General features: G+C 38.6%; 1 protein-coding gene across 3 annotated transcripts in view; it reads right to left on the reverse strand.

Moving 5' to 3' along the window:
• Positions 1–3,777: 3,777 nt before the first annotated feature.
• Positions 3,778–14,532, reverse strand: part of LOC103127391 (zinc finger protein 709-like) — a 127,371-nt gene continuing 116,616 nt past the window's right edge. For 2 of the 3 annotated variants that reach the window (XM_060205022.1, XM_060205023.1), the window contains exons 2-4: positions 8,346–8,472; positions 7,456–7,513; positions 3,778–5,525 (exon numbers count right to left, since the gene is read on the reverse strand). In XM_060205022.1, the coding sequence (XP_060061005.1) occupies positions 4,175–5,525; positions 7,456–7,513; positions 8,346–8,472 (1,536 nt within the window). In that variant the 3' untranslated portion in view covers positions 3,778–4,174. The remainder of the gene's footprint in view (positions 5,526–7,455; positions 7,514–8,345; positions 8,473–14,532) is intronic. The other variant, XM_060205024.1, reaches the window with a different exon arrangement.

A 14,532-nucleotide genomic window follows, 5' to 3' on the forward strand; every position in this document is an offset into this window, starting at 1 on the left:
GTATGGGACAAATGTGTCTCTACCTGGTGACTCTGAGGCCTGGCAGCCATACAGGTCACCAATAATCCATAGAGGCCACCTCCCGGACCAAAAATCTAAGTTCTTTTATATGGCAATGTGAGCATCCTATCAGTTGTACTCCCACACAGCCCTAAGGTTTTATCATTTGCTAATTACAAAACTACAGAAGGGTGATAGTGAGAATAGGTATATCTCACTGTCACATGAGATGCCAGGGATTGTACTCAGGGCCTTGTGAAAGAATATCCAGTATTCTAACCAATGTACCAACTTGTAGACAATGATTCAGAGGTATTTGATTCTCAAGTCACCAAAGACATGTTTGCAGATGAGAGAATCATTCACAGGCTTCCTAAAGTAGAGGCTGAATGGCTAATCTGCTGTCACTCACATTTTCTCACATGAACACATTGCACATATTTTAGGGCTCAGTGACCTATGAAGCTGTAGCTGTGATATTCACTCAAGAGGAGTGGGCACTATTGAATCTTTCAGAGAAGAAACTCTACAGAGATGTGATGTGTGAAAGCTTCACAAACTGTTTCAGTAGCTAACTATAATCGCCTTAATTTTTGAACCAGAAGACAAATCACTTTTTGTTCAGCAATGTAAAAATGGAGACACTGTTAAGCGAGCAAGGTTTGACCATGAGTCATGATGGATCAAAAAGTAATCTATGTGTATAACTTCTAATGCTTTTATATTTTGTAATTTTAGAAAAGATAAGAGATACATTTACAATGAAGCATGATATCATTTACCACCTAAAAAGCTGTTTTCAAAAAATTTTGTCTCTGTGTAATTTAATATCTGGTGCCTGCATGGTTTCCTGTATAAGCAGACTCATGAGTTCTTTATTGTGTGCTCTCACTAATAATTGCATAGCACACCTTTTAATGCAATTTATTAAGAAAATGAAATGTATCATCACTACAACAAACAGATTATTTTTTAAATAAGTTCATCAAAAATACTTCATGAATAGGTTATAGAATAGTTGGACAAGTGACTCAAATAAGATATATGTGATCTGTGACTAAACTTTACATTTGGGTCACTGGCAACAAAAATACCATAACGATGTTTTACACTTTCTGTCTTTTATCCGTTTCATAGGAAAATATTTCTCACATGTAACAAGTAAATTGAAATTTTAAAAAGGGGGCAAAGATGCTTAGTATTTATAAAACACTACACTTGGAAACAATAAGAATATCTTCAAGGTATGTATATCTGTACTTTTATGATAGAGGTAGTCCATGTAGAAAATATCAATATTTTCAGTAAACAATTTCAACACATACCTAAACCTTGCTATTAAAAATAGCAGTCCAATTCATACATACAAAATACCTGTAAAGATATCATTAGTTTTAGCATAATGTATTTATATGAAAGTATTTAGATTTCACCAATTTAAAAAAAAATTTTCCCTTTTGTTGCCCTTGTTGATTTCACCAATATCTTATTTATTTGATAGAGACAGCCAGAAATCAAGAGGAAGGGGGAGATAGAGAGGGAAAAAGACAGAGACTCCAGCATTCCTAATTCACCTCTTGTAAACATTTCCTCCTGCAGGTGAGGACCACGGTCTCCAACTCGGGTCCTTGAGAATTGCAGCATGTGCCCCCAGCCAGTTGTGCCACTGCCCATCCCTTTTTACCAATTTTTAATAAGTTTGTATTTATTAAGAAGACATTGACATAACCGTAGGCTAGGAGGGGTACAACTCCACACATTACCCATCACCCGATCTCCACATCCCATCCTATCCCGATAGCTTTCCCATTCTATACCTCTCTGGGAATATGGTCACAGTGTCCTGGGTTGCAGAAGGTGGAAGGTCTGGTTTTTGTAATTGCTTCCCCACTGAACATGGGCGTTAACTGGTCTGTCTATACTCCCAGTCTGCCTTTCTCTATCCTTAGAAGGGTGGGTCTCTGGGGAAGCAGAGCTCCAGGACACACTGGTGGGGACTTTAGTCCAGGGAATCCTGTTCAGCATCATGCTGGCATCTGGAACCTGGTGGCTGAAGAGAGTTAATATACAAAGCAAAACAAATTGTTGAACAATTATGGACCTAAAGGATGGAATACTGCAGATGGAGTGTTGGGAGGTACTCACTGCAGATTAATTTTCTGAAAATGGGTATTAAAGACTCTCGTGAACTTGTGCTATACACAGTATCTGTAAAGCTATTTTGCCTTAAATATGATTGCTTTCTCAAATTCCTATTGAAAAAATGAGGAACTGGAGCTTCTTGGTGCTACTTTTACTCTCTTTCCTTCTTTTGTCATTGGTGGTCTGCTCAGCTCTATCATATGGTCATGCTGGGAATTTAACCTGGGAATTCAGGGTCTCAAGAATGAAAATCTAGTTCACAAATCACTCTATCTTCCTAAACCCTGTTATCTTTCTAGCATGACTTCAACACCTGTTTTAATGCAATCTCTTCTAGGTGAGAGAACACACAATATCCCTGGATAACGTCTCAGCAGCGTGAATGCTTTGCCCCATCAGGATTTTCTCTTAGAATCTCCTGTACACACACCTGCTCCCCAAACCAGGGCAAGTGGAATCAGAGTTCATAATGACAAGTCATATCTGCTCAGAGATTTTACATGACCACATTCTCCATAAAAATAGCCTTTTCGTGGAGGGTTGCTAGCATAATGGGTATGCAAACAGATTCTCATGCCTGAGACTCCAAAGTCCCAGGCTCAATCCCCCGTGCCACCACAAGTCAGAGTTGAACATTGCTCTGGTTAAAAAAAATCTTTCAGGGGCTGGGTGGTGGCACACCAGGTCGAATGCACATCATGCAGGAGGAGCTCGGTTCAAGTCCCTGGTTCCCTCCTGCAGGGCGAAACCTTGAGGTGGTGAAGCAGTGCTGCAGGTGTCTCTCCCTCTCTATGGTCCCCTTCCCTCTCAATTTTTCTGACCGTATTAATAAATTGTATATTTTAAAAACAGCCTGTTCATGATCATCCAAGTGGATTAGGTTTGCCTGACACAAATGAAGATACTCAGTTTCAAGATAGTTCACTCACGAGGTACTTTATGATGCCCTTTAACACACAGGGGTTGGGGAGGGCACCATCATCTTATTTTCTCTATTTCAAAAGTGAAAGACTAAAAAGCACACGCAGGGTCAAGCTGCAAAGCAGGTGGCCCAAGGCAGACATACAACCTCAGAGTCCAGACTGGTGTTCAGGCCTGGCTCAGTACCTCAGCAGATTCCATATACTGAAAAGGACCAGGCCACTGTGAGCAGACATTTGTCAATTTCAATTTTTTATTTTTTAAATATTTATATACACATATTGTAGCATCCACTGTTCCTCCACTGTTTTACATTCACTCGTCACTCTAGGACAAGTTCTTTTATAGGACTGTAAACTCCCTCCACAAGGTCTACACTGATAATTGTTTTTCTAATGGCAGTCATTTTATATGTGCAAAAACGGTTATCGATTTGAATACATCTAAGCATTGTTGACATCCAAGTTCCCAGGTTTTCACTGTTTATTTTCACTAGGTGTCTCTCCACTGTGAGATCATTCATGTATCCAAAGAAAACTGGCTTAAATGTTTGACTACATTGTTTACATTCAAGGTTTCTTTCTCTCCACTGTGAGTTCTATCATGTAACTGAAGAGAACTACATACCACGAATGCTTTCATAGTTTACATTCATAAGGTTTCTCTGCACTGTGAGTTCTTTCATGTGTCCAAAGATTTCCAGATTGCCTGAATGTCTTACTGCATAGGTTATATTCATAGGGTTTCTCTCCACTGTGAATTCTTTCATGTGTCCGAAGACTACCGGAACAACTCAAATGTTTTATTACATTGTTTACATTCATAGGGTTTCTCTACACTGTGAATATTTTCATGTGAGTGAAGACTACTGGAACAAATGAATGTTTTACTATACTTTTTACATTTATAGGGTTTATCTCCACTGTGAATTCTTTCATGTGCCTGAAGATGACTGTAACAACTGAATGTTTTACTACATTGTTTACATTCATAGGGTTTCACTCCCCTGTGAGTTTTCATGTTTCTTAAGACTACTTGAACAACTGGATGTTTTACTACATCGTTTACATTCATTTTGTCTCCACTGTGGGTTCTTTCATGTTTCTTAAGACTATTGGAACAACTGTTTTACTACATTGTTCACATTCATAGGGTTTTCTCCACTGTGAGTTCTTTCATGTTTCTTAAGACTACTGGAACAACTGAATGCTTTACTACAATGTTTACATTCATAGGGTTTCTCTCCACTATGGGTTCTTTCATGTGTTTGAAGACTACAGGAAACACTGAATGTTTTACAACATTGTTTACATTCATAGGGTTTCTCTCCACTGTGAGTTCTTTCATGTTTCTTAAGACTACTGGAACAACTGAATGCTTTACTACATTGTTTACATTCATAGGGTTTCTCTCCACTGTGAGTTCTTTCATGTAGTTTAAGACTACTGGAAACACTGAATGTTTTACAACATTGTTTACATTCATAGGGTTTCTCTCCACTGTGATTTCTTTCATGTAGCTTAAGGCTACTGGAACAACTGAATGTTTTACTACATTGTTTACATTCATAGGGTTTCTCTCCACTGTGAGTTCTTTCATGTTTCTTAAGTTTACTGGAAAACATGAATGTTTTACTACATTGCTTACATTCATAGGGTTTCTCTCCACTGTGAGTTCTTTCATGTAGTTTAAGACTACTGGAAAAACTGAATGTTTTACATTGTTTATATTCATAGGGTTTCTCACCACTGTGAGTTCTTTCATGTGAGCGAAGAGTCCTGGAACAACTGAATGTTTTACTACATTGTTTACATTCATAGGGTTTCTCTCCACTGTGAGTTCTTTCATGTAGCTTAAGACTCCAGGACCAACTGAATGTTTTACTACATTGTTTACATTCATAGGGTTTCTCTCCACTGTGAGTTCTTTCATGTAGCTTATGATTCCAAGACCAACTGAATGTTTTAATACATTGTTTACATTCATAGGGTTTCTCTCCACTGTGAGTTCTTTCATGTAGCTTAAGACTACAGGACCAACTGAATGTTTTACTACACTGTTTACATTCATAGGGTTTCTCTCCACTGTGAGTTCTTTCATGTTTCTTAAGTCTACTGGAACAACTGAATGTTTTACTACATTTTTTACATTCATAGGGTTTCTCTCCACTGTGAGTATTTTCATGTTTCTTAAGTTTACTGGAAGAACTGAATGTTTTACTACATTGTTTACATTCATAGGGTTTCTCTCCACTGTGAGTTCTTTCATGTACCTGAAGATAACTGGGACAACTGAATGTTTTATTACACTGTTTACATCCATAGGGCTTCTTTCCACTGTGAATTCTTTCATATTTTTGAAGATGAATAGAATCAGTGAGTAATTTGTTGTATACTTCACATTCTTGAGATTTTCTACCATTCTGACTTTTTTTGCCCTCAGAGACTTTCACTGCTGTATTACTGTAAAATAATGAACAATTAATTAATGACATTTCAATGAATATAACTTATTCTATTATCAGAATGCAGAACATAATTTTATATATTAACATCAGATATTAACAATAGATTTTACTGTAAGAATGTATACCGAAAAAAAATCACAAATATTCAAAATTAGAAAAAAATCTCCAGGGAGTTGAGCTGTACCACAGTGGGTTTAGCAGGTGCAGTGCAAAGAGCAAGAATTGGTTAGAGGTTAAGAGCAGGTGGCACAAAGCACAAGGACCAGTCTAAGGATCCCGGTTCGAACCCCGGCTCCCCACCTGCAGGGTTTCGCTTCACAGGCGGTGAAGCAGGTCTGCAGGTGTCTATCTTTCTCTCCTCCTCTCTGTCTTCCCCTCCTCTCTCCATTTCTCTCTGTCCTATCCAACAATGACAACAACAATAATAACTACAACAAGAAAACAAGGGCAACAAAAGGGAATAAATAAAATAAATACTAAAAAAAAAAAGGATTGGTTAGGATCCCAATTCAAGTCCCTGGCTCTCCACCTGAAGTGGAGTCACTTCACAGGTAGGGAAGCTCGTCAGAAGGTGTCTCTCTTCCTCCCTATCTCCCCCTTTTCTCTCTATGTCTCTATACAATAACAAATAATTTTTTTTAAATCTCGTATTAAAAGTTAAAAAATTGGTTAAAAGGGGCTGAATTGGGAGTCAGGAGGTAGCACAGCAGTCTAAACACACATGGTGTGAAAGGTAAACAGAGGTTGAAGAATTCCAGTTTGAACTCTGGCTTCCCACCTGCAGGGGAGTCACTTCACAGGTGGTATAGCAGGTGTTTAGGTGTCTATCTTTCCCATTCTCTCCAATTTTCTCTCCTGTCCAAAATCAATGACAGCAACAACAACAAAACAAGGGCAACAAAAGGGAATAAATATTTCAAAAAAAACTAAAGAGGGGGATGGGCAGTGGTCCACCTGACTGAGCACACATGCTACAATGAGCAAGGACCTGGTTGGAGCCCCCTGTCCCCACCTGCAGTGGAAAAGCTTTGCAAGTGCTGAAGAAGGACTGCAGGTCCTCTTTCTCTCTCTCTTCCTTAAGATTTCTGGCTGTCTCTATCCAATAAATAATATAAAAACTGGTAAAAACTACATACTTTCATTTAAGTATATTATGCCACAACTAATGATATCTTTACAGGTATTTTGTATATATTAATAGAACTACTATTTGTTAACAGCTAGTTTTGGCATTGTGTTGAAAATTTTCACTGAAAATATTGATCTTTTCTAGAAGGACTATATCTACGTATCATAAAAATATAGGTATTCATACATTATAGATACTCTTACTGTTTCCAAGTGTACTATTTTATAAACACTAAGCATCTTTGCCCCCTTTTTAAGACTTCGATTTCCTTGTTACATGTGAACGATTTTCCTATGATGTGAAGAATAGACAGATAATGTGCAACATCATTATGGTCCTTTGGTTGCCAGTGAGTCAGATGGAACTTCAGTCATGTACGTCACATACATTGTATTTGAGTCACTTGTCCAACTATTCTATAACCTAGTCATGACGTATCTTTGATGAGATTATATAAAAATTAATTTATTTGTGGCAGTGATTATAAATTCTGTTTTTATTGTAAATATCATTTTCTTAATAAGTTGTATTAAAAGAGCTACTATGAAATTATTAAGTTAGTAGAGAGCACACAATTAAGAACGCGTAAGTAGGGAGTCAAGTGGTAGCAAGCTGGTTAACCGTAAGTTCCAGAAAGAACAAGGACAAGTTTTAAGGATCTGGGCTCGAGCCCCCGGCCTAATACGGGGAAATATGCAGGCACCAGAACTAGGTAAATAAAACAGAGACAAAATATTTGAAAACACAATAGCTTTCTGGGTGGCACATCACATATGATTGTAAGTTTAAATCTCACCTTTGTTGACTCCTGTGCAAGTAATGCTGCTCTTTGGTGGAAAGTTCTTGTATTTTTTCTCAAATTACAAAAATATATAAAGGATTAGAGCTTATACAGACCGTGGTCAGGGAGATGGAACAGTGTGTAAGGCACTAAACTCTCAATCATGAGGTCCCAAGTTCAATACAGGCAGCGCATGTACCAGAGTTATGGCTGATTATTTTTTTCCTCCTATCTTTTGCATGAATAAATAAATAAGTAATTAAAAAGACAGAAATTATACAAATAGATTGAATTTATTTATTTTATTTATTTTTACCAGAGCACAGCTCAGCTCTGGTTTATAATGCTGCAGGGCATTGAACCTGGGACTTATCAGAGTCTCAGGCCTGAGAGTCTGTATAACCATGGTGCTACCTACCCCCACCCTGAAAACTTTTTACCGGACTCATCATCCTGGTTTGATATCCCGGCTTTCCACTTGCAGGGTAGTCGCTTCACAAGCGGTGAAATGGTCTGCAGGTCTCTATCTTTGTCTACCACACTCTAACTTCCCATTCTCTCTTAATTTCTTTCTATCTTATCTGACAATAAGAACATCAATAACAACAATAAAACAAGGGCAACAATAGGGAATAAATAATTATTTCTTAGTTCATGAGAAAGATAGTGTGAGAGAAAGAATCAGACATCAATCTAGTACGTGTGTAGCCAAAGACCAACCTCAAGACATCATGGTCGAGAATCCAATATATTATCCACTGCGCCATCTGCTGGACCACAAGACTGAATTTGTAATCCATTATGAGTCACAGTCACACTCTGCTCACATAACACTGTCCCCATTTCTACATTGGTGAACAAAAAGTGACTTGCCTTCTAGTTGAAATATTAAGGCGATTAGTTACCTATGGAAAGAAAGTTCCTCAAGTTTTCACACATCACATCTCTGTAGAGTTTCTTCTCTGAAGGATTCAATAGTGCCCACTCCTCTTGAGTGAACATCACGGCTACATCTTCATAGGTCACTGAGCCCTAAAATATGTGCAATGTGTTCATGTGAGAATATGTGAGTGGCAGCAGATTAGCATATAAACTACTCAGTCTCTTTCTCATAAATAAATAAAATCTTAAAAAAATGAAATGAAACATCTCTAGCCAAACATAGCTCTTTATAAAATCAACATCATTATGGAAGCATGGGAATTATACTATTTAGAGTCATCATAACACATTAGGCATCTCTGCAGTGTCAGTGTCCAATAAAGGGTTAAAAATGCAAGAATGTTATACAAATAAGTATTATCAGGTTCAGAGCAATGGTGCACCTGGTTAAGTGTACATTCACCATGACACAGGACCTAGGTAGGAGGCCTGCTTCCCTTCAGAATGGGGCCACTTCATGAGCAGTGAGACAGGCCTGCAGGTGTCTCCTATCAAATAAAAATGGAAAGAAAAACGGACTTTCTGCAGCAGTGGATTCAAACTTTGCACAATGAGCTCAAGAAATAACCCTGGTGGCAGAAAAAAATGATCGGACTACAAGAAGTGTTCCACAGTAAGCTACATCCTCCTCAATTTCTCTCTCTATCATAGGAAGTAAAATATAATTTATAAATACAAAAAGATTCAATGAGGAGGAGGGAGCCATTGTGGAAAGTCTGGCAGTGAAAGGTCTTATGTTCCTTAAGATGCACTTGGATGTTACATTAACCAAAAAAAACGTATAGAAGTCATCCCGAGTACAGTGCATAATATCTGATTTGGAAATGTCTTCAGAAACCTGAGCTCAACATTAAAGATAAATAAATGGATAAATGAACCACTGAGAATACATGAAAATGAATATATTTGGCAAAATGACAAGACCAAAGATAATACCACCAAGACAAAGAGATGAAGTAAAAAAAAATAAGGAAACATATTTACATGCTATACATCAAAGCACTAATGAGCAATATATGTACTCACAAAACTCAGTAGAGTAACATAAACAACCACAGTAAATGCACAGAAAGACATTTATAATCTCTTTAACCAAGATGTTTAGTCACAGTGCAGTTAAAAATCGCTCACAATCCCTGAGTGTCAGATACCTGTATGTTCTAACAATAAAGTTTCATTTTTTAAAAAAAGAGTAATTCTGGTTTATTACCCTTTTGTAGAGTCACTGAATCTTATAATATCTTAGACAGAGTTCATGAAAAGCACACATGGAAGCTAAGCAGATGTGTTAGGTCTGTGATATCCCAGAAGAGACATCTTCTCAGTAGGAATACTGCATTAATGTCATTACTTTTATCTGCAAAAATTGAGACATTTCAAATGGTTCTATGCCACTATTCAACATAAGAATTGTTGAACCTAGGAGTCGGGCGGTAGCACACGTGGCGCAAAGCCCAAGGACCTAAGTAAAAATCCCGGTTTGAGCCCCCGGCTCCCTAACTGCAGGGGAGTCGCTTCACAGGCGGTGTAGCAGGTCTACAGGTGACTATATTTTTCTCCCTCTTTCTGACTTCCACTCCTCTCTCCATTTCTGACTGTCCTATCCAACAACTACATCAACAACAACTAAAACAATAAAAACAAAGGGAAACAAAGAGGAAATAAATACAGAGTAAAATAATGATAATAAAAAAGTATTGTTCATCCCACATGAATGCAGGATAGTTGGGTTGTAGTCAGTGGGTTAAAGCGCATGTGGTGCAGAGCTCAAGGACTGGAGTAATGATGCCAGCTTGAGCCCCTGGCTCCCCACCTGCTGGGGAGTCACCTTCACAGGTTTGCAGGTGTCAGTCTTTCTTTCCTGTGTTCCCCTCCTCTCTCCATTTCTCTCTTGTCTATCCAACAATAAAAACATCAACATCAATTAACAACAACAATAAAAACTACAACAATAAAACAAGGCCAACAAAAGGGAATAAATATTAAAAAAAAATCTTTGAGAAGAATGTTGGGTAGAGAGAAAAAGAAGGTGGGAGTCAGGCAGTAGCGTAGCAGGTGAAGTGCATGTGGCGAAAAGCACAAGGATTGGAATAAGGATCCCAGTTTGAGCTCCTGGCTCCTCACCTGCAGGAAAGTCGCTTCACAAGTAGTGAAGTAGGTCTGCAGGTGTCTCTCCCCCTCTGTCTTACCCTCCTCTCTCCATTTCTCTGTTCTAACACTGATGATGTCAATAAGAACAATAATAATAATAAAAAGAAGGCCAGGGGGTCAAGTGGTGGCACACTTCATTAAGTGTTCGTTCACTATAGTGTTCAAAGAACCAGTTCAAGCCCCTTGACCCCACCTACAGCAGGAAAGCTTCATGAAATGTGAAGCAGGGCTGCAGGTTTCTATCTATGTCTTTCCCTTCCTATCTCCACTGTTCCATCCATTTCTCTTGTTCTCAATCCTTTATTAAATAAATACTGTTTTAAAAATCTACTTTAAAAAACAAAGAAAATTCCTTTTAGCTCCATCCAAGATGGGCTCACTGTTCTTAATAGCTGTGCAGTATTCAATTGTGTATATATACCACAGCTTTCTCAGCCAATCATCTGTTGTTGGGTACCTGGGTTGCTTCCAAGTTTTCGCTACTACGAATTGTGCTGCTATGAACATAGGTGTACACATATCTTTTTAGTTGGGTGTTATGGTGTCCTTGGGATATATCCCTAGAAGAGGAATTACTGGGTCATACGTAAGGTCCATGTCTACCCTTGTGAGAGTTCTCCAGCAGGATTTCCAAGAGGCTGGACCAATTTGCATTCCCACCAGCAGTGCAGAAGGGTTCCTCTGTCCCTACAGCCTCTCCAACACTTGTTGCTGCTGTCCTTTTTGATGTTTGCCATTCTCACTGGGGTGAGGTGCTATCTCAAAGTTGTCTTTATTAGCATTTCTTTGACATCAGTGACCTGGAACAATTTTTCATGTGTTCATTAGCCTTTTGGATCTTATATTGTGAATATTCTGTTCCCATCCTCTGCCCATTTTTGGATGGGGAAAGCTATCAGGGGTGGGATGGGATAGGGAGTTCTAGTGGTGGGAATTGTGTGGAGCTGAACCCTCTTATCCTATAGCTATATCCTATAGAAGTTCCCCTTTTCATGTCTCTGTTGTCAGGGCTTGAAACTCATATCTGGGAATGACAAAGTAGCACTTTTCAACATGAGTTATGTCTTGGTATTCAAAAACTATTTCACAGGTGCTTTCTGGTGGCATACCAAGTGGAGACCACAAATGATCACCTGTGAGAAGTCAGAAGGGTTCAAGAATCATCTCTCCAACAGCTGTAGAGGGAAGTCTCACAATTGTATGGGCTTCACAGCACCCCCCATTTCTTACTACTCATGTCTATATACATGTAACATGACACTAAAGAATGGTGACACTGAGTCACAGTAATAATACTAATTGGAAAATTAGTTTTAAGAGTAAATGGCTACGGAGATAGCATAGTGTTTATGCAAAATATTTCCATATTTGAGGCTTTCAATCCCCAGTATCAACATAAGCCAGAGTTGAGCAGTACTCTGATCCGTCTCTATCTCTCTCATTGAAATAAAAAACAAAAAAATAAACTAGGGGAGTCCTGCTTCCCCAGAACTCTTCCCCACTAGGAAAAGCTTGAGACAGGCTGGGAGTATGGATTGACCTGTCAGTGCCCATGTTCAGTGGGGAAGCAATTACAGAAGCCAGATCTTCCATGATCTGGACCTCATAAAGATCCTGGGTCCATAGTTCCAGAGGATAAAGAATAGGAAAGCTATCAGGGGAGGGGTGGCATATGGCATTCTGCTGGTGGGAATTGTATGGAATTGTGACTCTATTCTCCTATGGGTTTGTCAGAGTTTCCTTTTATAAATAAATAAATAATTAAATAATAATAATAAAAGAATAAGTGAAAAGAGAAATACAAGGGTGGGGGAGGTAACAAAGTTTCTGCCTGTGGCTCTCAGGTTCCAGGTTCTACTCCCTGACACAACGTTAGCCAGAGATGAGCAGTACCTTGGCAGAAAGAGAGAGAAAGAGACAGAAACAGTAAATTAAATATGTATCAATTAAAATACAACTTATTCTAGAGGAAAAAGATACAGAAACTGATCTGGGGCAAGTCAACTTACCCAAGAATTTGTCATCTCTTCCACTTTCCCTGAATGTCTTTCAGGCCAGAAAATGGAAGATCAATCACAGCAATAGCTTGAGACTCTGTTTAAATCTAGCAGCACAGCCTCTTCACTGGACAGTATGACCCCTAGATGGAAGATACTGTAGTGAATAAAAGGTACAATAGCCTAGCTGAGCAATGTGAACAGAAGAGGTTATGGAAACATTTAGCGAGTTATCCTGCCTATTAGGACCACTACAAAGCCCACAAATTCTACTGACATCTCTTTCAACCTTTTAATTTTTCTTCAACAAAAGCATTCACAATAATCTAGAGAAAAGGGAGTCAGGAAGTACCGGAGTAGTGTGTTAAGCGCATGTGGCCCAAAGCTCAGGAACCAGCCTAAGGATCCGCTTTGAGCCCTTGTCTCCTCACCTGCAGGGGAGTCGCTTCACAGGTAGTGAAGCAGGTCTGCAGGTGGCTATCTTTCTCTCCCCCACTGTCTTCCACGCCTCTCCATTCTATCTAACAACAATGACATCAATAACTACAACTACAATTTAAAAAAGGACAACAGGGAAAAGAAATAAAATGAAAAAAGGTAAAAAAAAATCTAGTAAAATGTCTATTACTTTTCTTATTTAATTCAAGCCTCACCTAAATACTGCTCAGACATCTGTATGTATTAAAATAGGGACATGTGGAGGGGGTGCAGTGGATGGAGCCAAGATGGCAGCTGAAGACACACCTGGCATGAGCTCTGCAAGGAGGCTGCTTTCATCCTGGGAAATGCAGGTGAGGGTAGGATTTCCAGGCCAGTGGCAGAGGCAGAATGTAGAAGAGCTCTAAGGAGCCTAGGAAGAGTCCTATAACCCACCCTTAGGCTGGCAAACCGAGGCAAAAAGGACAAAGGAAACGTGGGGTTGGCCCACTGGCTGTAAGTCTGACTCTTTCATACTGTACCCTAAGAGCAACCCTCACACCAGAGTAAAGGAACCAGCTTCAGACAGGAGATCACTAAAGATAATTTATCTACTTCACAAGCGGTGAAGCAGGTCTGTAGGTGTCTGTCTTTCTCTCCCTCTCTGTTTTCCCATCCTCACTCCATTTCTCTCTGTCCTATTCAACAAACACATCAATAATAACTACAATAAAAATACAAAATGGGAAACATAAGGGTTAAAAAAAATTTTTTTAAATGGTAACTTCATTATCAAGATACCTAGAGGCATCCAGAGGGGGGTACTTTTCACAAACAAATGTTTTTTATTTTATTTATTTATTTTTACAAAGGCTGGAGCTCAATCTGAGTGGCTGAATACCTGACCAACTCTGTCTCTGCTGGGGGCTGTGAGATTAATGTCCTTTCGTCTTGCTTAGGTTAATTTATCTATTTTTCTTTCTCCATTATACCTATTGAGTATAATGATAGTAATATAGAGTAATTGATAGTTGCTTCTTGTGATTGTGTATTTTTGCTTTGTTTAGGAAGTGGGGGGTGTTGTGTAGCCAATCTGGACTAGTTTAATCTAAAAACTGTTAAGGTTTTATTAATCTGGATTTTTTTTTTTTGCAGGTTTTCTTCCTTGTATTTTTTTTTATTAACTTTATAGAACTCAGGACCTCATGGTTGAGAATCCAATGCTTGCTCCACTAAACCACCTCCCAGACCACTGTTTTTTTCCCTTTGTTTTACATTTGTCTGTTTTTCCTTCTCTCTAGGTTGACCAAAATTAGTTATTTTGCTTTTTCTATTGATTGGTGATTGGGAGTACTTTCTATTGTGGGAGGAGTTTGCTTTTCTTCCCTTTTCTCTTTCATTCCTCATTTCTGATGAGAAAGATCTTTTTCCTTTTGCTATTGTTTTTCTGTAATCACTTATGCATGTTTGTGAATTATCCTGTGAAAGAAGTTAGACTCAGAGTGGATTCTCTTTTGTATTTTATAGTTGATTACTGTAATTGTTTATTTTTGCCTTGTCTCTATGGTTTGGATTAGTTTTTGTT

Source organism: Erinaceus europaeus, chromosome 13 (assembly GCF_950295315.1).
Source record: "Erinaceus europaeus chromosome 13, mEriEur2.1, whole genome shotgun sequence".
Classification (NCBI taxonomy): domain Eukaryota; kingdom Metazoa; phylum Chordata; class Mammalia; order Eulipotyphla; family Erinaceidae; genus Erinaceus; species Erinaceus europaeus.